General features: G+C 45.5%; 1 protein-coding gene across 2 annotated transcripts in view; it reads left to right on the forward strand.

Moving 5' to 3' along the window:
* The window catches only part of GALNT17 (polypeptide N-acetylgalactosaminyltransferase 17), a 208,435-nt gene extending 180,604 nt beyond the window's left edge, over positions 1–27,831 (forward strand). Inside the window, exons 7-11 of one of the 2 annotated variants that reach the window (XM_080562704.1) lie at positions 9,107–9,292; positions 12,661–12,798; positions 14,021–14,116; positions 23,677–23,844; positions 24,495–27,831. In XM_080562704.1, the coding sequence (XP_080418830.1) occupies positions 9,107–9,292; positions 12,661–12,798; positions 14,021–14,116; positions 23,677–23,844; positions 24,495–24,623 (717 nt within the window). In that variant the 3' untranslated portion in view covers positions 24,624–27,831. The remainder of the gene's footprint in view (positions 1–9,106; positions 9,293–12,660; positions 12,799–14,020; positions 14,117–23,676; positions 23,845–24,494) is intronic. The other variant, XM_080562705.1, reaches the window with a different exon arrangement.
* Positions 27,832–27,874: the final 43 nt, after the last annotated feature.

A 27,874-nucleotide genomic window follows, 5' to 3' on the forward strand; every position in this document is an offset into this window, starting at 1 on the left:
TGCCTCGGTGGTGGCTGCAGGCTCCATGCACTGGGGAGGACAGGAGCCTTTGAAATCCCTCTTTACAGGAGTAAAATCAAAAACTGAGGTAAGGAGCCTTAGGGAAACCTGATAGTTTGTTTCAACACTCGGGTTTGGTGTTTTGTCCAAGCCTAATGAATGAGAAAGACCATAGCAAAAGCATCTGTGAGTTTAGGAAGCACTGTCAGTCTGGCTTAGAGCACTGACAGAGCACGAAGTCCCTCGAGCCTGTGTGTGTCTGTACGTACTCGTGGGCATTTGCACCAAATAACAGACACACAGACACTGCATACATTTCCTCCCTCTGTATTTGCATGTTCTAGTTTTGAATTCATTAGCTGTTCTTTTTGATGAGTTACTTGAGCCATTTTCTGCAGCGAGGATAGGCTGAGTTGCATTAAATCATATCCATCTACGAGCATCTATGTAGGAGCTCGGCTTCCTTCCAGCGCCTTCATCCCCCATCTGATGAGAGGATATCTATAATTACTGATCACAAAAGCTGCAGTCGTTACGTGCTGGAGTTAAGACAACTGGAAGGCTAGGAGAAGTCGGTGAGCTGTCAGCTCAGGAGCTGCTCTAGCATGCTCTGCCTCTCTGTGCATAAATAATTCTGTTTCAGAACTGCCTCTTATGGTTAAAATGCTACATGACACCTCCCCCCCCTCCTGCCGCTCCCCACGTGGAGTCATGTTAGTCCAGAGAACAGCCTATGGGTAATTTTCTCTAAAGGCTTTTTATGCATGAAAAATAGATCAAAATTCTGTTGAACTATTTACGCTATTTCATTTTTACAGCTTTGACAGAAATGGTAGAAATGGTAATAGGAGACCGCGATCAAGATGCTTTTGGTATGTTACTGGCAATAAAAACAAAAAATGAGCAACCTCAAAGTAGATTGGGGTCAAATCCTGCAGGTAATTTCTGTCTTACAGGCGTGTAAAGCCTGGAGTGTTCTTTGCCTTCCAACAGGGCTTACAGGTATTGTTGATGCTAGTTTTAGGCACTTGTCTTTTATGGGTCTGTAATAATCTTTGCATTATACTATTACAACATAATCAGGTCCTTGTCGTGCTGCCAAGACTGATCAGATAACATCAGCGTACTGAGGAATTTTCATACTAAACGTATTATGAGAGGCCTGTATTTATACCACAATAGCTGTGAACCACTTCAACGCGTAGCTGGAGCTCTATGCTCTGCAGGAGTGCAGGACTCAGCCATTTGGGAGCTGATGATACAAATTTTGGCTCCAGCCAAGGCAGGGAGTTCAGGTAGGAGGACATCTCTGCAGTTTCAACAAGCACTCATGAGATATGGATCTAAAAACACTTCATTCCTTTTAAAAATAGTAATAATAACTTCAGGAAATGTTAAAATGACAAAGCTACAGTAATTGTGGTTGCTGTAGTTTAATTTTAAAGTAATTAAAGTATCTGTCCTGGTGTGCTGAGAAGTGAAATGCTGCTTTTTCATTTTTTCTGAGCCAGGGGGTTGCGGACACTTGCCCTTAAAGCTAATCCTCCCTGAGCTGTGCTTTGTGATTGGAGTGTATTAAATATTACCTGCCCCCAAACCCATTCTTACGCACCTTATCAGGCGATAAAGCCAAATCAATACCTATTGTAGCCAGGAACGATGCACTATTTAGAACAGGTTGTGTTGGAGTTGTTGGAGGAGCACAGTATAAATTTTTCGTTGGAAAAGCCTCAAGTTTGAGCAAACACAATTACGGTTTGGATGTGTCATTCTCCTTGAACTCTGGCAGCACAGAGAAATCACTGCTTTGCATTGACTTGAAGCTTGCTTTATTCTAACGTCTCCAATATGTCAGATGTTAAACTGTTTATGTTTCTTGCAGAGTTAAGAGGATGAAAACCGTCGCTATTACCTAGTATTGCTGTAGGTTAGGATTTGTGGAGTGAATTTTGCACCTGGGTTCCACTTCTATTTGGCATTTTTAAATGGCCAATATAGCAGGAATGACTTCAGTAGTCTCAGCAGAAAAGCTAAGACATTTGGACACTGGATAATCTGGGCAGTTCTGGGGTTGGTCTGACACAACATAAACAAGAATCTGTCCAAATCACATCATCCAAGAGGATAAAATGTGAAACAAGTAATACCCCGCGCCCCCAAAAAGAATTTATTATTTTAAATGTGGTATTACCCTTTCATCTAACTGCCATTCTCTGCTTGACTGGATGTTGTCTGAGGTGACCAGGCTAGGACATGGACCACTCAGGAGGGAAAATCATATTCGAAAGAAGTGATCCTGTTGGAAAGGGTTTCCATGGCCTCACGGAGAGAAAACACATCTACAAGTTTATCAACAAAATTCCTTTCCCCGTTTCAGCTGTAGGATGCAGAGTCTCTTTTACCTCTTTGTGGAGGTTTCAGAGATAATTTATTGGTTGGTCAGGATGAGCTTGTGTCAAGATTTCCGTCGCAAGGAGGGTCCCTGTTGGGTACACAAGTTCAGACATTGCCCCTGCCCACACGGAGCTGCCTGTTTCTGAAGGCAGTGTACCGGATGGTCTGGTTGTTGGTCTTGGCTATAGCTACAACCCTGCATCCCTGCTGGATGGCTATAGCACAGTGGCCACAAAGGTTCACTGCTTTTTTAGAAATTCTCACTTCCACCAGTCCTCCTGCGATGCGATATGTGAAAATCCAGATATGCAAAGTAAAAGACAACCCTCTTCAAGGAGTGCTTGTGTCCACCTGCAGAGATTATGAATACTAAATTCTGCTGCAATGGAAGTAAAATGTCCCCTGAAAGAGCTGGGTTTTATTTTCTTTTTCTTTTTTCCCCGCTCTGTGTGGTTTCTTAACTGACTTTCATGCAATTTAACGTAACGTTTCTTCTGCAGTTCTTGCTGTGATCGCTACAGTCAGGTAGCAACATTCACAGTGGCTTGAGGCAGCACTTCAGAGATGGTATGCCATACAGCACGTATATACATTTATATTTATATCTATAAAATAAAACATAACCCAGCTTGCTGTTTATGAGTCTTGCAACTTCAGATTGTCACCCATAGCGCTGGGAAGCTGTGTATTTACCCAAACAGGTAAATTCTTTCTAGAGAAGGTAAGGCCAGCACAGCACCTTTGCTCTGTGCTGAGGGTGTTTGGTACCAGGCAGGTGCTGCGTGATCCCTCTCTGCGGGGGGACTTCAGCTGTAAAGTGTGGTTGCACCCGCTTCCATCCGGGGAACAGCAGCGGCCATGCTTTGGGTACAAAGGATCACGAAGGTTTTGGGGAAGACCCTTCTTGATCTCGCTCCTGACCCCTCTTCTGCTCTGACAGCTTGGGCACCAGGATGCGGGAGCAGAAGGTTGGCTTTGGGGACGTCCCCCCTGGTGCCTCTCTGCAGGGCAGGTGCTCCCGCGGGGACGTGGGACGGAGCGCTGCCCTGATGGGAGCAGAGAGGGCAGAACTGCTTCAGATACAGTGCTAGAAATGTATCTGGGAGCATGTTGTTTCTTCTGACAAAAGGAGTAATTTGGAGAGATACCCTATCTCAGAACCATGTGAAGGAGCTTGTGGAGAAATGATTATTTCTTTGCCTTTTTTAGTCTTCCTTTTTTTTTTTTTAAATGTTTCTCAATTTTATTATTTAGGTCTTTGTTCTGATATGTTCCATATTATTTTAGCTGCCCTGGGTAATTGTGTTTTTCCCTTAACTTAGGAAGTTGCTTTTAAAAGAAAGGAGGGGGGGCGAAGATAAGGCAAAGCTGTTAAATGAGTAATCTATTGCTAATTAAGGTATGGTTTTGCTAATCACCTTAGAAATGAACTTATCAGCTGGAAAAGCCTGGAGTTTGTGTAATGAAAGTTAGGAGCATTTTTCCCCGTTTCCTTCTGTCACAATACATTCGGAGATTAAAAGTTTACCTTGCAGACTTATCCTGACACCATTAGACATGATGTCTCTTTGCATTAACTGCAGGCAGGCTCGAGCTGTTCTAGGATACAGTTTAGTCTGAATAGTTAAAATTTGGCAAAGTTATAAGCAACAAAAGTCAGGATCCTGTAATGGGAGCTGTCAGTGCTCATTGTGGAAACCACGCCGAGCTCCAGCTCAAACGCTGCGTTCAGGACCCAAGATAGCTGCCGTCCCTTCTTACTTTTTGTTATGATTATTATTAATGATATCCCAGGGGTGAGGAGGACGCACAGCATTATATAAGAAGCCACCCAGGCAGTGAGATGGTTTTTCTTATGGGTTGCTGATGTTTGAGAGGAGGAAGTGCTGCACTGGGGCAGGAGGTGGTCCCGATGCTCCATAGGCTGGAAGGGGCAGGATCCTAATTTTGCCCCTGATGTTGCAGAAGTCCTTCTCTTTTTCTGCTATCAGCTTTCAGTGAAAAAAAAAAAAAAAAAAAAACCAACAACAAACAAATGGTGAGCCTGAATTCCTTGGTACTGCTTTTGGCCATAGGAGAAGAAGTGCAATGTACAACTTGTTCTCACATCCCAGGGGAAGTTGCCCCTTTGTCAGTATTTTATGATAAAAATATTCTTAAGGATTTTATTTTCTGCTTCCCTGCTGGTGGGCACCATGGCATATCAAGTACTGATTGCAGCAGGCTGAGAAGGAGAGCAAGGTTTTCTAATTGCACCAGCACTGTGAACCCCAAGGTGGGACACACATTTCTAGCCCTGCTGGGGAGGACAGACGATGTCCTGAGCCCAGTGTAGTACAGGACGGGCTTTTGGTACCCTCCTGGGCAGTGAAGCTCATCTGTGGCACCTTTTTCCACCTGTCTGGCTCCGTCGATGGTAGGCAGAGTCTCACAAGTCCTTTTGTTTAAATAACGCCCCTCAAGAGTAATTGCTGCCTGTGGCAGGCAGGAGCAAAGCAAATTGATAGCTGCAGTGTATTTTTGAGGGCAAAGGGGACCATGAACAGTAATTGTTCTTAACTGCTTCCTACTTGGGAAATTGTTTCTGTGGTTGCTGGAATGAGCTGGTCAAGTGAAATTGGGATTTTCCTGCTGTCTCTATTACACGCACAAGGGACCATCTGTATGCTGTGTTTTGTGGGCAGTGTCCTGTTCTCCCTCCCGTACCAGGAGTGCAGTAACAGCGGAGGATGCCTGGTGCTCCTCCCTGGGCTTGCCTGCAGACCTGGTCTCCTTGGAGCCCCGGGATGCCCCCAGCCGCTGCGGTTACTGGTGGCCTGGCCATCGTTAGGGATGAAGACACATGAAGTTCTGCATGAGCAACATGAAAACAGCTCTGATTTTGCCAGTGGAGGCCTGCAGGCCGATGGCAGAGGAGATGCTGGTGCCTTGCCTGGGAGCTGGGGGAACGGGATGCTGTTGATGTGGCTGTGTACTGCGTGCTCGCACCAACTTAGAATCGTAGAAGCATTTTGGTTGCAAAGGACATCTGAGATCATCAAGTCCAGCCACTAACTTAGCACTGCCAACGTGCAGGTGCACCTGCACAGGAGAAGCTCCTGGACCCACCTAGAAGCCCTACTGCTGCACTGCTGTGTGCCACATCTGCTCCCCAGTCTGGTTACCCGTGGTGCAGGTCAGCGTGATGCCGGCTCTTTGGTGAACGCTTTCACACACCAGTGACACCTTCGGGCTCCCAGAGGGTGACTAGAAAGCAAAGCTGGCTGCCCCAGTGAGAGCAAGGCGATGCAACCTCATGCTAACCCAGGGGTTGCCTCCCACATGTGCAAATGCTTCTAGAAAGTCGATGGCTGGTGCCATTTCAAGCCGCAGTCGGAAATTTCACAGCTTGAGAATTGCCGGTTTTCCACACTGAATTCTTACAACAGTGACACTTTGCTTGGGGAGTAATTGCAAGTGTTTTACCCAACAGCTTTTTGTAAAACACATCGAAGATCTCTGGGTGATGGATTTGTTTTCTGTTTGTTTCTCTGGGACTTCTTTACCAGAATTTAGTGTTAACTGGTTATTTATAAAAGCAGGCGTCTCTCTGCACATTCGATTACTCCTGTGTGTAGACTGATGGAGAAGTTACTGAGTCACTGTCATTTACTGGAGGGGAACGCTTCTATTTTTAATCCTGTGTCTCTTTACGGGTGGATGAATCGCAAGCTAATAGTTGTGTTGAAATTTGAATGTCAGAAAACAAGGGGAAACTTGTGACTTGCTCATCATATTTAACCTGCTGTTACATACTCTATCTTGAGTCTTTAAGCATGCCTTTACATGCTATCTATGCATATTTTTGAATTGATTTGATTGCAATTTGTTCCTTTGTAGCAAGCAATATAAAAGATTCTGCTACATTAAAGAGGCTAAACATGAATTAATTTTACAATAACTTATTTTTCTCATAGGTCTCAATATTTTACTTCTCTTGATTACCCATCTTCTAAGAAACAGACAATTCTCAAGAAATTATCCAAAAAACACACACCCATGCCGGACTGATGGCCCAGTTATAGCTGTTAGTTGCAGTAAACAGAGTATCCTAAGGGATCGCAGGTTTATTTGCTATGAATAGGACAGACAACAACACAAATAAACCTGCCCTGAGGGTCTGTGTGCCAAAGGAGAGCTCCTGGCCCTTGCCCATGGCACATGGCCACCAGTGGCTGAGATGCGAGGCAATGGCCTCCAGCCCTGCCGGCGGGGTGGAGAGCCCACTGGGACCTTTTGGTCACAGTGTCTCGCAGTTCCTTTTGCATCGGAGCCCAGAGATCAAGGTCTGGGGCATTTCTTGGTGCCTTTTACTGCTCCACGGCTGTGGTTGTTGCAAGGATAAAGCATCACACTGAGCTTGTAGGGCCAGGGCACCTCTTGCTCTGTGCCCATGCATGTCTCCCGCATTGCTGTCCCTGCAGACCTGTCCATGTGGGGTTCTGCATGTCCACAGGAACAAGACATCACTGCCAGGCCACCTGGGAGCAAGCGACATCTTCCTGATCCACAGCTCGCTCCTCTGCTCGGTGGGGCATCGATGCCAGGGTGACTCAGCCACTCCCCAGGGAACATTCCCATGTTCTCTTTGCTCCTGTTGTTGCCAGCAGAAAGGTTATAAAAGCCTTGTAGAAGCAGTTAGATATTTTTCTTTATAATGACAATATAGGATTTATTTAGGAGATAATAGAAGTACGGTCTTTCCTCGCATAAGTGCCTTTTTTGAATTAATTTTTTATTGATCTCTCTGGAACTGGCTTGTTGATACTTATATAATCAATGCTGTTTTCACAAAGCCCAACTCTCTCTCAGTTTATTGCAATATGCGCATTTCAAGATCGTTTGTACAGACATTCCAGAAATCTGGGAAAGCTGTCTAGCATAAAACCATGTGAATTATTTAAATAAAACACAAAAAGGCAATACTGCACCCTTACTACCAGAAGCAAGCTTGCTGGAAAATGGCATTATAACTACATGATGGTTTTAAAGTTTTTAGAATAATTATTTTGCTCTCAAATCATGAGAGAATCTTACAAATCCCCCAGACTACAAAACTGGGTGGTGCTGGATATCTCCCAGGACTGACAGCTTTATGCAGCGTTATGGATGAAGGCAGCAGCTTTGTGACCACCACAGGCAGGGCTCGATGCTCCTGCTTCACCCGGCCACTGAGAAACTGAAGAACTGACCAGGCAAGGAACGTGGATGGTTTCTGTCAAAATATTGCCTTGGGACTATTCCTTTAAAATATATATATGACTTTGCTCCAGAGGTGCTCCAAAATTGTGTGTAAAGTCTTTGGAATGGTCAAACAGCAGAACTGGGGTAAGACCGGAGGGTTTTTGTTACATGTCAGTGCACCAGGTAATAAAAAGGGGCCCAGATTTTATGATGTGGGCCCCTGTGTTCTGCAGTAATCCAAGCGATAGCAGCGTGAATGTCCGGATTATCGCAAGAAAAGACATTTACCTGCTGTGCTGCCTGTTACTGTGTCACCGGTGCCTGGAGGTGCATGTGCCAAGCACTTGGTGTGCTAAAGCAGCCATTTCTTAGATTTAAAAGAGCAGTTGATATAGTAGTTAACTAATTAAGCCTTTCTAATGTAATTTAATTGATATATGTGTCATTTGGATGTCATTAGGATGGGAAGGTGCAAACAATGGGTTTGGGCGTAGCATGGCTCATCCATTGCTAGATTTGGGCCAAAATGCCAAATGCCAGCATGATGCTGCTCTCCTTGGGCCCTTTTTTGACCCCTATGAGGCAAATGGGGTGAATTTTTTTATTATTATTATATTTTTTTTTTTTGTAAGGCAGGAAAGGCCTTGGATGCTCCTTGCGGTGCTGGGAGAGTGTATAGAGCAGGGTCGATAAAATTTAGGGAATACAGATGGGATAAAAGGTGGTGAGCCTGGACTAGATCCCAGAAACGCTGGGTGTTAAAACAACTGTGCAAAAGTATAATGCAGAGCAGACTGTAAAATAGGCGAAACTGGGATTATTAGGCCTGCCTGGCATATGTATTTATAATGATTGCCCAGTGCCTGGTGTCCTGGCTACGGGTCTTTAATTTCTAATAAATAACTTACTGGCGAAGACAAACAAGGAGCGAGGAATTCAGGTATGGCGAGTCTTTCTGCAAATTCCTTTCATGTGTGAGAAAAAGAAGATCTCAAAATATTTTATTAACTTGTAAAATGTGATTTAAGGGAATTTTAAACAGCATGTGAAAGAAAAATAATGAACAAATGTTTTCAAGTGGGAGAAATCTGTCCCTGCCATATGTTTCACTGAGTCATCCCTTCCGCAGAAGGAAATGTTGCAATTGTTTGAACTGTTCGAGTCACTAATCCTTTTTATTTAGCAGAAACATCTCTGTAAACTCGGCACCCAGTCCTACAACGCATTAGTACCACATGTTGGATATAGTCCTGATCCCACCAACATCAATGCGTGCTTTGCTCTGTCTGGGTACAGGTTAACTTCTCCCTCTGGCTCACTGTTGAGCCAAGGCCAAACCTGGCCATGGGTTTCCACTTGCAGCCAGACGATGCGATGTTCTGCGCTCATCAGGATGCTGTAGAAACCACAAAATCTTCTTTCTTTTTCATTAATGGACCCTCTGCAGAGAGCCCTGTGCTGATGGAAGTGGTGTTTGGTTCTGTTGCAGGTGTGGCTCTGCGGTGGCAGCATGGAGGTCCTGCCCTGCTCCAGGGTGGCTCACATCGAGCGCAAGAAGAAGCCCTACAACAACAACATCGGTTTCTACACCAAGCGCAATGCCCTGCGAGTGGCCGAGGTGTGGATGGATGACTACAAGTCCCATGTCTACATCGCATGGAACTTGCCGCTGGAGGTACGGGCATTGCGCCCTTCTCTGAGTTTTTGCTCCACTGGGTCAAAATCTTGAATTATAGAGCATTTGGTGCCCCCGGGTGAAGGAGAGCCTTAAATACCCTGGGTCACATCCTTAGCCATGGAAGCCAGCAGAGCTCCCTCAGCTTTGATGAAGATGCTGCAACACCTGCAGAATTTGAGTATACTCAAATAGTATACTTACGGTTCACATCAGCTCTGTCATGTTGGTTTCTCAATGTTAGGCCTGTATTGCAGAGTTTATCTCCCCATTGAGTGTTTACACAGCATAAGTTTATGTCATGACGCTGCTCTGCAGATGGAGTCTATAAAATAGGTTGGCAGACGATTAATGATGGTATCGCTAGTACTTGAGTGTTGTTCCCCGGCTTGGGCAGGTCCATGCCATGTGCAGGCACACTCAGGTTCTCCCAGCACTGCGAAAGGTGAGGCCATCGGCCCGTAGAAACCATGTTCAGAGGTGAGGGATCAGAGGCTGGTTGCTCGCAAAAAGAGCTTCCCTCCCAGCGGCACCATGTTTGTGCAAGTAATTGAAGAACACTCTTTCTGAGTAACTTTGGTGGTTTTACTGATTTCCATACAGAAATGTTTAGACTTTCCTAGATCATCAGATCATCGTCATGTTATTTTTCATAAAAAACCTGCCTTGATGCAGCATGGTGCATCTTTGGAAAACCATGGCCAATGAGAAAGGTTCACCATGCCCAAGGGACAGATCCTGCACGTAGATCTTTCTAGGTGGTTCCCTGCATTTCTCACTAAAGATCTCTAAGCTCCAGGAGGACTTAACCTCTGCTTACCACTGGTATTTGTGCATTTTATGTCTAAATCATGAAGCCCAAAGTCCTGCCTCCTGGCTCAAACCACAGCCATTAGGGCTCTGGGAGCACCCCAGGGTGGGTCAGTGCCCCCGTCTGCAGCCTCTGGGCCTGCCAGGAGGAGAAGAAGCGGCTGTGGGCAGGGGGAAGCTGTAATGCTCTCCAGGTGATGGGGGGATGAGGATTTGGGGTGCCCTGCAGAGCCTGATGCTGCTCATTCCCCTTGTAGTGTATGTTAGCATGAACATCGGGCTGCGCTGTAGATATGCAAGGAAAAATGATGCCAGGAGTGGCCTGACCCCTTGTGAGCAGTTATTTACAGACACTCTTTTGGTGCTAGACATAAACACAAAATAGTCACACCTTGCAGATCCAACCTGGCTGAGAGCCACTTTGGGCCTGATCCTGCTGCAGCAGCATCCCCAGTTGGCAACGCGGTGCTTCAGGGCATTTTGGAAAGCATTAAACATGAACTGCTGCTGCTGTTAGAGGAAAGGTTAGATCTGGGGAGGTTTCCTGGCATTTAGAGCCATGGTAGTTGCAACTTTGTACTGCATTAGAGAACAACGGGTACCTGGGAAGGGCCGACTAGCTGCCTGCGCTGCTGGTTTGTTGTACTGGGGTGGTGGAGAGGCCGGGATCAGTTTGTTGTTGGGGAATAGATGAGTGGAGAGGGAAGGAGATGCTGGTTGCCCAGTGAGTGGCAGGAGGGCACTGGGTGTGCTGGGTGCTGCTCCAGCAGAGAGAGCAGGACTGCGAGCTTTTGAGCCCCTCCTAAAAACAGGCTGCAAGATCCCAGTGCACATGGGTAGAGCTGGAAAGCTGTCGTGGATTCAGACCCGAAGCCCAGACTGCTTCAGGTTGAGACACGAGGCACCCTGCTCCTGCTCAGGAAAGGCTTTGGGATGCAGCACAAAGGGATTCACACGCAGCATGGAGCCACAGGTCCCCTACACCTCTGAAAAGGCAGCATCACACAAATCAGCACTGCAGGTGGGTCAGTCTGAGTTATCCTAAGAACTATTTTTCCTTTTTTTTTTAATGTAGGTCTTATCAGTAAAATTGAGATTTAATTTCAGAGAAGCCTTGTTTGACAGGTGGTATTGTGCAGCGGGTTATGAATATACATCAAATTATTTTGCAATGCCATTATGTACAAAACAAAGCCGAGCCCCATGCTCTGAATATTTCAGTTGCTGACTGATTTGTGCTCCTGCTTAGCCTCACATCCCAGCTCACCTATTCAGATTTCAGTCTGTCCTACCCATCTATACTGAATCAACTTTTATTTTTTACCTGTGAGCTACCAGTCACGGATTAAAATGGTGTCTTCTCTAAAGCAGAGTGAATAATTCATTAGAAGATCATTACAAGCATTGTAATGGAAAATTGCTTTCCCAGCTATAGTTAATGATCACTGGAAAAGACAAGAGCAGGCGCTAAAATAGAGTAGAAACCCAGACACCTGTAGGAAGAAGGAAAAGTGGCTGCTTTGTGCCTTTGCGTTCCTTCACCAGTCTGCTGCATTAGTTCCCCAAATTCTGTAATGGAATAAAAGGTTAAAGAGGAGCTGCTCTCTTCAGCCCCTGCTCCTGGCTCCTGTAAAATTATTCTCCCCGGGACAGATAGTGCAGCTTTGTCTGCTTTTAAATCAACTTGAGCAGTGGGGTTCCTCTGTGTCTCCAGGGAGACTGTTTCACCATCTAATTGTCCAAATTGTCAAGAGGCTTTTCTGAGGTTCAGGCTCATCTTCTGTTCTCCTGTGATTTTTATCCTTTGTTCTTAGCTATCTGATTCTCTTATATTTGAATCTTAAGCCTTCCCGTTTGTTAATTTTTTTTCGACTGATTTTATACCTTTGTAACCATTCTGTCCTCTGAGTTGCCTCTTGGAAGAGTCTCACACCCTTGGCGTGTAGGGGAAGGGCTTTGGTGCTTGGTGCGATGACAGGGATTTTCTTTCCCAAGATTTAGCATGTGACCATCTTTTAAACCCTGATATAAATTTACTGTTAAACTCTTCTGGAATTCCACTATGTCAGTGGGAGGTGAGATCTTTTAAAAATACCTCATTCATTGTTCCTTTTGAAAAATTCCATCTTTTCCAGACTGTTCCGAAGCTGGGGGGAATCACTGGGAAGCCTTGCCTCTGCTACCTTGTGCTTCTCATATTTCCTGCAAAATCTCTTCCTTGTTTTCTCCCTTTGGGTTCTCTTTTTAAATTACCTCCCATGACCAAAGTGCCTTCATCTTTATTCTGGTGGCCATTGTGAGAATGCCTTCAAACCCTGGCAGGGAAGTATGTGTCGTCTCCCCACTTTGACTCTCTGGAGTCAGGCTTCTTGGATGATAATTTCAGTCTTGGACACGCCTGCCAAAAGTCCAGGGCACAGCTTCTGCGTGGAGTTACTCAACCTTTGGCAGTTTTAAAGTGGATTGGAAATGATAGCAAGCACCAGTGAAATGCACTCATTTTATCTTTTATTTTAAAGAGGAACCATTCAGTGATATGATGTCTCTCTGTTTTTCAGAATCCAGGTATTGACATTGGGGATGTCTCTGAGAGAAAAGCTTTGAGGAAGAGCTTGAAGTGTAAAAATTTCCAGTGGTATCTGGACCACGTTTATCCAGAAATGAGAAGATACAACAACACCATCGCGTATGGCGAGGTAATTACGGCTGGTACATTCCTTAGATGTGACTAGTAATTTTTACAGCTGGTGAGGCTCTGATGACAAAAAGCCTCAAAGGAGTTGAGCGTGAATCAAACCTTCCTGTTTCTGTGTAGTTGTATAGATGTTTATAAATCTGCTCACAGTTTCTTGTGAAAACCTCTTTGGGGATCTATTTCTGATCTTGGAGACCATACGTAGTAAAATATTTTAATACCTTATTTACTGAATTGACACAAAATTATCTGTATTACCTATTGAGTCCATGGATTATGCAGCAGAATGTATATTTTTAACAAAAAGTTGTTTTATAAAACCCTTTGACTTAACCTCAGCCTAATTTCTTACATGGTCTCTGTAGGATACAGTGCCTTGTCACAACAGCTTAAGGATGAGATAAAGCAAGGAGACTTAATTCAATCTCTATTGGCTTTGAGACAGTACTAGGAATATAAAAACAGGCATTTATGGGAACTAATAATACTCTGTTGTAGTAGGTCTCACGGAATAGTGGCAGTTGAAGAAGGCTTTTTGAAGCACAGCCTGAGTACCCCAGATGGGCATTAATTTTAAGAAAGTTTTCTTGTTGAAGTTGTTTAATGACTTCAAGCTAACCTCCCCAAACAAGCAATATTTTAAAAGCATTATTTCATTACAGTTGCCCAGTGTGGGGAAACTGGAGAGAGGGCATCTTTGCCTTCACAGACCTGGTGGTGGGGTTTGTAGCATGAGTCCAGCACTCTCGTACTTGCTCCAAAATGTGTCTTTGACTACTGAGCCACCTGGTTTGCCAGCTTTGCATCTCCTCCTGCATCTCTCTGATGATTTGAAGGGGTTCCTTGTGCTATCTGGACTTCTTTATCCTGCCTTGTTGAACACTTCGGCATTTTGATGGAATACAAGCAATTCTGCATTGATTTCAGGCTGCTGGCAACATGCTGACAGCAATCTAAAAATATGTTTGTTACCACCACACATGACCAAATACAAAGGAAACTGTTCAAGGAAAGTTGGTTCCTTTGAATGGTGATTATTATATAAAAGCAGTCATCATTAGGCCTGTATTTAAAGAAAACATATGGCATGCTAAACCTTTCTCTGCCTGATTATAGCTCGTGATATAGTACCATGTACTCTTTCCATGGCCAGACATTGCTGCATATCAATTCATAGCTTATCTCTGAAGACATGTAAACATGCCCTATTTATTTTTTTACAGCTTCGAAACAACAAAGCGAAGGATGTTTGCCTTGACCAGGGCCCGCAGGAGAACCACACAGCAATATTGTACCCGTGCCACGGCTGGGGACCGCAGGTGAGGAGCCTGCATGTGCTGGGAGCAGGCAGGACCTGGCAGAGCCTGGATGGACGGAGGACAGAGTACGGATGTGCAATGTGTCTGTTGGCTTCGCTCTCAAATGTTTAAGGCCCTGCTTCTTTCTTGTTTAAAAAAAAATAAGGATAAAGAGATGCATTTTCCTAGCTACTCTTAGAGTTATTTTCTGGATTACCATAATCATGGCAGAGTTGCAAGTAAAAGCGTAATTTGAAAATATTTTCCAGACAAGGGTAAATAATGCTGAAAACAAATGGCCAATGAACAGAGCAGAGCACACACAAGCAGAGCATTTTAAGACTTTTCTTTTCTTTTACCCAGCAGACTAAAAAGGTACCGACGGGGAAAAGAAAACAAACAGTGCTTTTTGATGGGATGATAATTTGCTATTTCAGCTGGGTTGGGCTTTACTATAGTGTTAGTTTTCTAGCACTTCTTTTGTCTCTCCAAAATCTTAGGAGCAAACTAGAAGCTTCTTAACCTAATTTCAAGCTCATTCTAGATAAAAGGTCATGATTACAAGATTCACTCTACATCTCTTATCTTTTGGAGGATTAGTGGATGTGTCAAATAATCAAAGTTAGTGATTATGAACTGATTTGGCCTATTTTATAGTTGCATCTCTCACATTGTTTTAAAAGAAGGCAGCATGGGAATGCTGCTGGTTCGATAGCTGTAGAGATAGAACAAAACAGAGTGCTCTGCTCTCTCTGTCACTGCTGGTATCTGTAAAGCCAACAGCAGACTCTGAGCTGGACTTCCAGGATCTGCAGGCTCCAGGTGTAACTCAACCATTTCCATGTAAACTTTTTTGTCTGTTTTTCCTCTTATCTCTGCCCATATCCCCACCTCAGTATTTTGCCTAAATCATATGATTTCCGTCATGTTTTTCTTTCTGTATGCCTACTGGCCGTCTTCTTGACACGCAGATCCCCTAGTATAATGCCCTTATCCCCTCCAGTCTTTAAGGAGAAAATACAACAAGTCTCGTTTTAGTCTGGAAGCAGAGTGGCTGTCTTATGATACACGTTTTTTTACAAGAATAAGGATGTGATTTTGTTTTTCTTCATTGCCAAAATATTGCCTGGCCTCCCTATAGCCACAGTGTAGCAGCACTTGTTCTTCCAGCACTTCATCTCTACCCAGTGAGACCCTGGTTGGTTATCACCAGAATATAACAAGTGTATCTGACCTCAGCCTCCTGCTTTTGTTTGCATTTCCCATGTAAATGCTGTGGCTATCTATACTGGAAATGTAGCCGAGGTGGGGAGTTTGCAGGTAACAGGCTCTGCAGTCTCTGTGCTTGCCCAGTGACTACTGGCAATGGGTGGAAACGGGACAAAGTCCTCTGTGACAAGGCAGTTTCTTCCATTGCTTTTCTTCCATTGGTAAGTCCGTGCTCACTACTAAGCTGGGAAACACTTGCCAGCTGCCTTCTCTGGATCAGCCACATTTGTACTGATCATCTACTGATCTGCTTAGAAACTCGTGCAAAACTGTACCTGAAAAGCTGTCTGATCACTGAGTTTCTAGGCAGAAGCCATCATCCGCATTCTCTTGAAAGAAGGTGAGGTGTGCCACAGGAGCAGAGCCAGGACGCTTCACATGGTGAGATGGGTCCTGCCAGTTGCTCTCCGTTGCCAAGAGGACGAGTTTTACACAGGAAGCTGAACGTGGATTTGGGTGAGGTTAGGTGAGACAAACCCATCCCAGTTGTGCCAGGATGCTGAGCTGGGTATATTTAAGGCATAGACAGAGTTTTCTATTTATTTGCAGGAGAACATCTGCCTTGGCATGTTTTAGCGAAAGCTTGCCCTGGCAAGACATGGATCCTGGTATCTGCACTTTATGGGTTATGTTCTTCAATCAGATAGCCCCAGTTTGTCATTCCACCCTTTGCTAGCTCAGTATCGTGGTGTATGTTAGTCTAACATTGGCCAGGCCTTCCAACATCTTCTTTTAACATCACAACCCCAAACCAGAGCTGTCTGTGCTGGCAGATGACTGAGGGTTTAGGCTGAGATCAGCTCTATAGGCATGTCTAACGCGTTGTGAGCACCTAAATCCTGTTGAAGTTGTTGTGTGACAGCGAACTGCTGCAATGAAGCAGCACAGGAGGTGACACAGCAATGAGTAAAGACTCAAATCCAGCTTGCTGATAAACTGTTTGACAGATTTTCTATGCCCTTAAAGGTAAGATGCTGCATCAGACCTGCAGTGTGTCCCAAAAGTGCACAAACTATATAAAAATGCTCAAGAGCAGTGGTTGAACTCCTGATCCCAAGGGCTCCGTAAGCCTGCCCAGCACCTCTGCTCTGGGTCACTTTGGTCTCCATGCAGGCTGGGAGAGGAAAACCAGTTTCCTTCACAGAGTTGCAAAAGAAAGCTTAGCACTACATTTGCATTCATTAAGACCAGAACTGTGGAAATAGAACATAATCAAGACCACCCAATTAAATGCCTGCAGGTATTTGCATAATAAAACACTGCCTATAAAATTTTCTCCCATAAATCAGAAGGAAGAGCAGGGAGAGGAAGATAATTCCCTGCTGGGAAGTAGAGTTTCCCAATATATCTGGGATAATTTATTGAGCAAATTTCATATAAGGATCAGATTTTTCCAGCTGAAACAGAAGCTGCTGTGACCTGTTCACTGGCTCCTTCTGAATTCTAACCCATTATGGGTTGTAGGCCATCTTGTATATGCGTGTTGGTTGTTTTGTTTTCTCTTTGAATACCCAAATACCGAATACCCGTGTGAATACGTCAACTCAGTCTTGAAAACAGAACTTTCATTGGCCATTGCAGATGGTAAGTCTGGCTCCTTCACAGTGCTTGTGCAACCCGTACATGGGAGGAGGTCTTCACAAGGTGGCAAGGTAGCGGGGTTTTTGTCTAAATCTCCACCTGCAAAATAACGTTAGCATTACCCTTCTGCTGACATAGGCAGGAGAGTGCGTTGTAGACTGAGATGGAGCTGAGTGGGGACTTAGAGCTGCAGGGTATGGTAGTTCTGACAGCCTTAGTGAGTATTTGGGGGTCCAGCGTGCTCAAGGAGGGTCATTTTTAGCTAGAAAATGTACAGCTTCAAGTGACAGGAATGTGTAAAGAACCCATTCTCACAATAAAATCATCATCAGCTTTCCAGGTTCACCAGGCGTAAGTAATTCCAAAGCACACCTCAGCCTGAACTGCAGACTTCAGGAACCACCTGAGCTGAGGAAGGGGCCATGGGACTCCTTCGGGGTAGAGACAAATCTCACTTTGATTTATCCTTGCCTTTAAACAGAGATCAGTCATCTGTGGTTGATCAAGTCACTGCTAAATATAACCTAGCTGTTGCTTAAACGCACACAATTTTTTCTTAAATGGCACAAACTGCCTGTTAGACTTTCTGGATGGAAGCTTAAGCCTCTAAGTGCATTATAATATGAGAAACTGAATTAGTCTGACATTGCTTGCTAACCCTGGACTTTAAGATGAATGACTAAAAGCAGATGATTTGTGACTAAACTTAACAATGTTTTCTCTTCCAACCTGGTGTTCTGAAATAAAGCACCGCAGTGCTCTGGGTTCCCTTCAGCTCACCTGTTGTGCAAGCTCAGCGCAGGTTTTTCTTCCTGGTCTTCCATCTCCGCGTCATCTCTTCCCTCTCCAGCTGAGAACCAGTTCTTGGCAGTTCTTTTGTTTCACGATACATGCAATTAGTTTAACTCCTTGAAAACGCTTTTTAAAAGTAGCTATCAGTGAGTGCAGAAGCTTTGAAATCAGCCTTTTGTAAAAACACAGGTGCGGCACAAAAGAAATTGGACTTTCATTACTACAATTTAATTAATGGGCTGCGAGTTGTAATTTATTACCGGGAATATAATCAGAGGTGATGTAAACACTTTGTTCAAATAGCTCAGTTACTGAATATATATAGATATATGTATATATATAAAAACCGCAAGGACTTGCAATTCCTGTTGGGTTTTTAGCATGCGGGGTGGTGCCTGCGTTCAGGCAGTGGCTTGCAGTCTCCCTTCTCTCTTTGGTGCTGCGGCCCGTCACATCCACACTTAAATGTTTCCCAATTGAGGAGCAGGTTTGTTGGCTCAGCTAGTGAGGGTAAGTGTGTATGCTCTCTGCTGGCATTTTTACAATGCAAGGACAGTGGTGTCACCACTCCTGTTCCCTGCCACTGAATAATGTTGTGATTTCAGTAGAAACCTTCACTTTTTGTAAGCTGTCCATCCCCACACCGTGATCCTGTCCACTGTGGCTATGGTATGCCTGTGGATGAGCAGCCTGAGGCAGAGAGGGAGGGCACTTGACTCTTTGGGGAGAGAGTTTTTCCATTCAAATCAGGGCAGCTTACATTATATCTTGAATTTCTGCTCACTCTGCTGATGACTGATAATCAGTTCAGGCTAAGTACGTAGCATATGGATGGTTGCAGTTAGGTGCAATGGATCCCGTACCTAGTGCTGAATGTGTCTGAGAACCTGGCTTTTTCTCACAACACCTTTATTGTAACATCTATCACTGGGGGAAATTTCTGGGTTTTTCTTCTGTTTATTTTCCCTTTACCTTCCCAATCTCCCTGTTTTCATTCACTTCCAGGTCAAATCATTATCAGATTTCAAGATGAAGTATCCTTTTATCCTGTAATTATATTGAACGTGCTCCTAGATTTTTTTTCCTGATGGCTTCATCTTTTAAGTGATACATCATGAAAACACCTGGCTGTAATGATGTATCACACTAATAATATAGTAATACTTCACTGGAGTGACAGAACGATGGTGATATATTAACATGATAGAAAGTACTGTAATACTATAAAACTTAAGATAATGTTCACTCAACAGAGCATTTCATTTAATTATAGGATAAAATATGTTTTGCCCATTTAAGCATCAGAACCTGGGGACAAAACTGTCAATACTGAGTTCATCCGGGACACTGCGTTGTCAAGGGTGACAGAACAGCACATCAGATGAAATTGGGCTAAGGAGAAAATAAAAAAGTTGCTAATTGAAGATTGCTCACTGCAGAAAGGAAGCTAAACAACCCTAAATTATTTTCCAATAGAGTCAATGAAGGTCATCGAGGCTTTTATTTCCCAGGTGCTAAGACGTCTAATTAACTTTCTACCATCCCTGAGACACAGCCAGCCAGAAACAATAATCAAAGAAGATGTATTGGTGGTGCAGGTTTGTTGATGGGAGATCAGCCTGAGTGATTCACGGGGCATGAGTGCAGCAACAAAATGTAGGGCCCAGAGCCTCATTTCAAAGTCCAAAGCCTCTTTTTTTTTTTTTTTTTTTTAATTCCAGACCCCCATTGTGATGGCACAAATCCTTGTTCTCAGGTTCCAGGGCCTCATTTTTAGCGTTCAATCCCCCCTTTTTTTAGGATCCAGTAACTCAATTAGAGATCGAAACCTGCCTTTTTATAGCCTAAACCTGGAAATGTGTTTGGAAGATGCTGTAGGTATGAATCTGTGTTTCTCTCTGGGGATGTGGCCGTGGGCTACTTACACAGATCAAAGGTTTCAAGACCTCAAGATTGACCACTTTTAAATGGCTAGCTAGTTAGCATTTTCAAGCTGTTTTTCTCTGGTCTGTCCTCTTGGTCAGTCTGTTTTGTCTTGTGCCCTGTGCTAGGCTGAGTAACTCCTTCAGGTGCTTTGCTTGGTCTGTGTCCTTGAGGCTGACACTGCCTAACAGGCAAAGAGGTGTAGATCACTTAAAAGGTTAGGTGTGTAATGTTTTAGGGCAAGTAGAGCAGAATTTAAAGTTGGATCATTTCAGTGATTTGCCTTTCCACAAAGCCAGGAAAACATGGGTTTTTTGCATGAAATACCACTGGTTCTTACTGGTTACACGATGTGGACTATCCTTAACTTACTGTCACTGGAAAACCCGTAGGCAAAACCTCCTTCTTCATCAAAGAAATCATTTACTTCATAAAAAGACACACTTCTGCTACCTTTAAGCACTGTGATGACCGTGTGAGGAAATCATTGGTGACTACAAAGCAGCCTTGGGGTCTCCAAGGGAGTAGCCTTGTTCCAACACTTGCTGACGGAGGTGGCATTTTCAGGGTGCCCGACCTGGGAATGGGATGGGCAGTCCTTGCAAGGCATTTGAGAGGAGAAAACCAGTGTGGTCCAACAGGTGAACCTTTGGTGGAAGAGCCTTCCTGGTGCCTCCAGGAGGAGCTGTGAGGATGAAGAGGAGCAGAGAAGAGCCAAGACTTTTCAGGTGGTGCCGGGTGGATCGGGTGTGCTCCTGGGCAAGAGGGCAGGATTTACACAGTTGGGTTATGTTGCTGAGACTCGCAAACACAGTGCAGAGCAGCTTGGAAGGAGCTTACTGAAATCCTGCCCACGGTCCTTCATGTACCGCCTTGAGCCAAGGAGCTGTGTTACCCTGGATATCGCTATGAGCACCTGCAGTGTCGATCAGGCAGAACGGAGTAGCCCTCGCTCGTTCAGCTTTCATATGTAGCTGAAGAACAAATTCTCACTGCTTGCCTGGGGCTGCGCCAGCTGCATTGAAGCAGGGAGGTTTGCTTGAGCCACTGAGTTGTTGAGATGGTGAATTGGTGCAACTGCTCGGAAGACTTTAATGGCAATGGCACACGTAATTTATTGATATTATAAAGCATTTGTCTGGCAACTTCAGTTTCTAAATAAGGCTCAGGTCTTATGCAAGTGATGAGCTGTCTAGAGCTACTCTATAAGATGTTCGTCAGCATGGTGATGTGACACTTCCCATATCTTTGTGGGCAGAAAAAGCTGGTTAGCTCCTCAGAGCAGCCAGTGGGGCCATCTCATATGTCAGCCTCTGCTGTGTGTTATCTTCCCTTTTTCCGTTCAAGAAAGACCCAAGACACAGTGGTAGCAGGATCAGTGCTTTGCCACCCCTTTGCCTGAGTTCTTCACCCCCTGCTTTGGTTTGGGGTTGGGACCCCCAGCTGCTGCAGCGGGCTTGCTCTGGAGAGGAGCGAAATAATGAAAGAAGAGTTAAGACATCAAAGGCAAGATTCCTGCAAATGCGTCTTGGAGCTTACACTTATGAGTTAGACGTTTTTTTTTGGGAAATCATCACTCTCAGTTTTGAAGTACTGAGGAGGGCTGGGCTGGATCCAGTGTGTGACAGTGCGCTGGATCCAGACGTGTTCGGGGCTTTCTTTATCTGGCTATTATACCTAGTAGATGACACATCTAATAGATGCACTTGATGCATTTTTCATAATACCCGTGTTTGTTTTTCAGCCCGTTTAGTCTCCCTGCAGCCCCTGCCCCTTTGCCTTCCTCGGGAAAGATTTGATTTTTGCTCTACTTATTTTTTCCCAGCACATTAGGCGATAACATGGAAGAGCAGAAATCGTGTTGCCTTGTGGGCAGGAGGCCAACTTTCTGAAGACAAACTGCCAAACTCCATTAAAAAAAAAAAAGTGTCTAGCACACTAATTTTGGACATGGTAGGAAACGTTTCAGAAACAGGAGAAGGAAGGGTAACGTGCTGTCCATTTGGGACCTCTAGAAGATATTTCTGTTTGTCAAGGAGAAGTCTTGGGGTGGGTTGTTTTTTTTTTTGTTTCTCTTTTCATTTACATGCCTCTCTCTTTTCGCAAGGCAAGTGGCCTCATCCTCTGGGTTGGTGCTCAAATACTAATTCAAATGAATTGTGTGGCTAAAAACGTTGTCGTTTGACAACATGAGAACACTACCTCATTTGAGGCTTGGCTCATGGAAACATCAAACCGATAAAAACAAATAATGTGAATTTGAGCCTTTCAAGCTGAGCTGGAGATTCCCAGGAAGTCATTCTCAGGTTGCTCCTGCCTCGTGCACAGGGAAGCTCCCTTGCTGGGATCGTGGTGCCATGTGAGCTGAGTGTGGAGGTGACCAGGATCCCTGTCCTGTGCTCGGGCACCATGCATCCGGGGCAGATGGTGGCAAGGCTGGGAGGAAGAGGAGGAGGAGGAGGTGATGGTTATGGTGCTAAGCTCTGCAGGCTGTGCTCCTTTCCAGCCCTGCTGCTCCAGCACAGCAGTTGGGATTGCTGTAAAGCCAGAGACATGCACTCCTGTGCACCATTTTGCAAAGGGATTTGGGGGGCAGAAGAGCAGATACTGCACCAGGGGATGGGATGGGGGCAGCGCTGGGCTGTGTGGGCTGCCATGCAAGCATGTGTGTGTGCTGCCCTCTGCAACCATACTGCAGCTGAATCCCCATCTGGGGATGGATACTGCTGGCAAACGGGCCTCCGTGAGCTGTAAAGTAGCAGAGGTCTTGTTTTGATTGGCAACACGTTGGCTAAAAGTGCAAATCTGCCAGCAGCTGAGAGCAAAACGCAAGGCAGAGGGGCAGTGGGGGGGTGGGGGGCAGTCAGAGGCTCTGGCACCACTGTCCCTACAAACCAGCGCGCAGAGGGAAGGCAAAATGAGATTCAGGCACCATAACTGTATCTGCTGTTGCTAGCTCAACTCAGACCCCTGTACATTGTTTTAACTTGATTTTCAGTGTTTAATTATTTTAACAGAGATAACCCGAACTCCCAGTGTGATTTACTGTCTCTTTTTAAGCATCTGGGTCACAGATATGCTCAGTTAATTAACGTGCTGAATACTCCTCATTTGTCTGCTAGATAATAGATTGATTCATAATTTAAATAAGCAGCTGTGTATATCTTTCCCCTGAACCATAAAAGGCAGGCCGCTGTCATTCATCTCCTTTCACTCCTGAATTTAAATATGTTTAGGGAAATATTTTGGTGGGATTCCTTAAACAGTGGGACTGTGGGAGCTCTTTGTGTGCGGCGGTGCCAGCTGTGTGCTGCGTGCTGCCCGCCCCGGCAGCAGTCCCCGGTGTCCTTGTCGCCTCTCGCTGCTCCCTGGGATGGATCCGTGGAGCAGTGCGGCTGCCGGCGGGTGACGGCGGTTTGATGCCGGCAGGATTGCAGCGGTCAGGTGCAGGACTCAGACTTTGCTTCAATGCTGAGCCATGGGGGAGGTTCTGGGCTTGTGTCCTCAGGGACCGGGGCCAGTTGTATATTGGCCTTTGGCTGGTGTTGCTGCCCGGCTGCTGGTGGAGTTGCTGGAGGGCTGCGCCAGACACACCAGCGGCATCGTTTGTGGGCCAAAGCAAGGCTGGCTTGCCAAGAGCGTGAGGCGCCATGAGCTGGGCCAGCGTGCCCCACCGAGCCAGCTGGCTCCGACCAAAAACCAGGGGAAGTCATGCATTGCCCCAACCCACGGAGTGTTCAAGCCTGGGAGAGGCTGCCCTGTGATGGGTTTGTGTCTTGGAGTCATTATTTTCTTTTCTGTGTGCCCTGGCTCCTCACCTGCATCTGCAAAATAAACAACATCAGGAGAAAAAGGCTGGAAAAAGGCGTATTCTTTTTCCCCTCTTGTTGGTTCTTTCCCTGTTCACCATCCTCACTGTTTTTTCCTGGGGCTCTGCCTGGTTGTCCGCTCCTGCGTCACTTTAATGATACTCCAAAGATACTGATGGTCTTTTTCCCCTCCGTCCCTGTCCCCAGCTTGCACGCTACACCAAGGAGGGGTTCCTTCATCTCGGCGCCCTCGGGACCACGACTCTTCTGCCCGACACCCGCTGCCTGGTGGATAATGTGAAAAGCCGCTTCCCTCAGCTCCTCGACTGCGAAAAGGTCAAGAGCAGCCTCCATAAGCGCTGGAATTTCATCCAGGTTTGTTATGGGCCTGCCATCAATGCTGCCCCTCTCTTTTCCCAAGCCATGGCTGTGGCATGGTGTCTTCAGCATGGGACAGCAGGGGATGAAGACGAAATGTCGTGTGTGACAGCAGATGCCAGGTCCTGGGACAGAGGCAAAAGGTTAAGAGGGATCAGGGGCAGGGGCAGTATCAGCAGACAAATAATTCCAGTAGAAATTTCCTTTACTGTCACTCAGGTATATGTAACCTGCCCTATGTATGACTTCCAGATTTCTTTGTTTCTTACAGATAACCAATGGTGAAATACATGAAAGCACACACTATTTCTGTCCCAAAGCAGAGAGTTATACAGCCCATGGAAGTGTCACACCTTCCTAACACACAGGATGCAGTCATGCTATTTAAAGGTTACAGATGTCTTTTGGTTACTGCTGTGCTAGGGATCAGTGCTGTCAGTGATAAAGGTTGCTCCGTTCAATCCCATTGATTATTTTAGAAATTATGTTATTGCTTGAATTGCATTACTGCCCCACTAAGTGCGGTGCACTTTCCAGCCACGCACGAGGACACAGCCTCTCCCCTGCAGTGCATGGTCCTGGCTTGCTTCACAGGCAGTCCCACGTCTTTAATTTTTTAACTATTTTCTCCATGTCTGTAATTTTAGAATGGTGCCATCTTGAACAAGGGAACGGGGCGCTGCTTGGAAGTGGAGAACAGAGGAATGGCTGGCATCGATCTGATTCTTCGCAGCTGCACAGGACAAAGGTGGACAATTAAAAATTTCATCAAGTAAAGGGTGGAAAACTCCGAGGAGTCTCACCTGAAACACAGCTGACTTGGACTGATCTGACTGGACTCCTTTGGAAAGGACAAAATATCAAAACAGAGCTTTATTCATGTTATTAGGAGAGGACATGGGGGAAATGGGCATTTGTGTCTTTATTTTTATTGTATATTAGTCTCCCGCAGCTGATTCCAACTGTGTGAAATTGGGTCAGAACTGCTATTTTCTTCTGGCGAGCACTCTAAAAGGTACCACTTATTTCTGCTGGAATAAGTGTAATAAGCTCATGTAGTCTTGTGAGCATTTTACTGACAGGGAAATGTTGCTTTCCCAGATGACTCCAAGCTCTCCCAAAGGGCCAGCTAGGTTTGCACCATGGTCAGAGTCAAGACACCCTGCGTATATCTGCATGGCAAGCACGAAAACTTGCTTGCTTGTGAGAGGAAAATGTGGCCAAGCCCCAGACAAGCTGCGTTGAATGATGTGGTGTTTCACTAGGTCCTCTCTCTCTTTTTCCTTTCTTGCCCCTACATCTAGCAGCCCTTTTCTTGAGTCTGGGAGAAGTGAAGCTCTCAGAGACGCCCCGGTAGATCCCACTGATCTTTCCAATCCTTAATCACAGATGTCATTACACAAAATTCTGTCGAATGAAAATACTGACCTCCTGTTGTCCCCTCTGCATCGCCCAAGTGATGCTGCTTGCCAAACCAGCCCCGGCCCCTCCATTTACGGAGACCCCGAATGGGTTCCCTGTGGAAAGACCTCAGAATTTTTCCCCACAGGCGGCTGCCTGCCAGTTTTGGGGTCGGTCAGATGCATGCCTGGTGCGACATGCCCTGTGGCAGCCCAAGCATTGCACAGCAAGCTGTTGGCCAGCTGGGGACCTGGAGAGCTGCAGGTCTGTCTTGTCCCCCTGGTGGAGCTGCTGGCATAGCACTAGCCCCTTGGGGACCCCCCTTCTATCCCCCCCCCCCCTTTTTTTTTTTTTTCTGCTTTTGGGATGGGTGCACTGATGTGTGCAACAGGCTGAGGGGAGGTAACATGAGAAAGTCCTGCTCAGGCTTCCCTCCCATGGAGGCTATGGGGCTCGTCTTCAAGGCATCCTTGCTCTGAATGAAGATATCAGTAGCAGTGGTCTCCTTAACTTTGTAGCGGTGCAATTTTCTTCCTGAGGCTCGAGCACACCTGTCCTGAGGCCTGGTCGGTGTGTAGCTATGGCCAAGGTCCACCCCAAACCCTGCATGTTTCTGCAGTCCTTCATGGGTGATGGAGATGTAAGGGAGAGGGAGGGCAAGAGACCAAGAAATGGCAGCTTGGCTGAAATTCCTGACCTTGGAGTCACTTGAGGCTTCTTAATATGATGGGGTGATCTCACCTGCTTTTTTTGACCCACAGTAATCTTGGCTACCAAATCTACCCAGCCACTGTGGGAGACCATTGGTTTGGGGTCCTGGTGTCTGGCTAACTGGAAACTGGAAAAGGGAAACATCTTGCAAAGTTGTTTCACATAGATGCTGGACTAATGGGTGGATGCAGGCTTTGCTCAGTGGAGAGGGGAAGCCAGCCCATCTCCTGTCCTTCTCACAGAATAATACTCTTTCTGGTTGCCCTCTGGCTAGGGTGCACTAAAATATATTAATATATGAGATGTACATGTAAATATGTTCCCAAAGATGGGATGTGCACAGAGTTGTTTGCTGCAGAGCACTCATGCCTGTCTTCCATTTGCATCAGGATAAAGCTACCTGGGTGTTTAATGAGTTTAATTTTCCATGCCATGCAGCAGGTTTATAACTGATGTTTTAGTAATTTATTGAACAGAAACAGATATATTTCATTGTTCCTTCTACAGCAATGAGCATCACATAAGACTGATTGTTCACTTACGTGTGACAAGACTCCCTCATCCATTGGAGTTGTCTCTGATTTTTTCCCTTGCCTTCCTTAATGAAGTAAAACCTCTTAGTTGTCCTGAATTGCAAAGTAGGGAGTCAATGTAGAATTTTGCTCTCTTACTCGCTGTTGCATCATCTCTTGTGTAATAAATTTTAGCACTTACAAAAACGACACGATCACAATGTCTTTAGATGCATGATGTATTTCCCCTTGCATTTGTTGCTTCTTTCTAAGAAAAGCAGTTTGCTAATGAAGTGGACTCCAGGAAAGTCTGGGGGATTTGAGACTTCACAGCTAATGGCCAAAATGGTAAAATGCCCTTTAATTGAGCAATCAGTTTGCTGTCAGTCATCAGTGGGAGCCACACATTGTTTAGTGTTGGGAAAAGCCTGTGTGTTTTGGGAAAAAACAACCCAAAAGCCTTTGGATGTTGCCTGTGTTATCATTCATGGTTCTTGGCTCAGCTCTAGTCCTGCCAGTGCTCAGGGCGCCAGCAGATGGGCTTTGTCAGATCTAATCGTGGTGGGACAAGGTGTCACTGCCCTCAGCCGTCCATCTGCTTCAGCTGCTGGATCTGTCCCCGTCCCCGTCAGCAGAAAGCAATGTGTGGCTGCACCTCGGCTCTGTAATTTGCAGGACTGGCTTCAGCCACCAGGCAGGGGGCTTGGCTCTATGAAACACAGCGGATCGTTGGCTGCAGTCACTTCAGGACAGCCGCGTGGCTCTGCTCCGGAGCTGGCAGCCCCTGGCAGCCGCAGGGTGCATCTCCAGCTGCGTGGTGGCGTTTGTTGGAGGTGATGTCCATGCTCCTGTGAGCTTGTCCCAGGTGGCACAAACCGACCTGGTGATGGTGATCCCAGTGGTGATGGGCTCTTTGATGAAAAAATTCAAAGATGCATTTCCTTTGTGCACCATAAAGAAAGCAAATGCCTGAGTACCCAAAAGGAAGGGGATGGTGGAGATGAACACTGCTCCAGGACCTCAGCTGGGGCAGAAACCTTTTTGAGGTGGTTTGCCTGTTCTCACTGCTGTACATAGAGCGCTTTAAAATGACTGAAAAGCAGTGGCATGAGTAAAATCAGGATTCAAATGGAGAATTTTATCTGCTGTGTCCGTGTAAGTGAAGTTCTGTTCTTACATTGGCTTGTGACATGCAGAGATGATTGCTGAGGCAATGACCTGAGGTCTGCACCCTCCTAAACCTTAGAAATCTGTCTTAGGAATCTGGATCTAAATGTTGCATCTTGCGCTTATCTCTAATAATATGTTAATTGCTTTAAAAAGTGATATCAAAGTGGTTCTTATTAAATATATGATTTGAGCCTTGCCTCTCGAGTGATTTTAAAAAGATTCACTGTTGATGA

The sequence above is a fragment of the Anser brachyrhynchus genome (genome assembly GCF_964034855.1).
Source record: "Anser brachyrhynchus genome assembly, chromosome: 20".
NCBI classification, from domain to species: Eukaryota; Metazoa; Chordata; class Aves; order Anseriformes; family Anatidae; genus Anser; species Anser brachyrhynchus.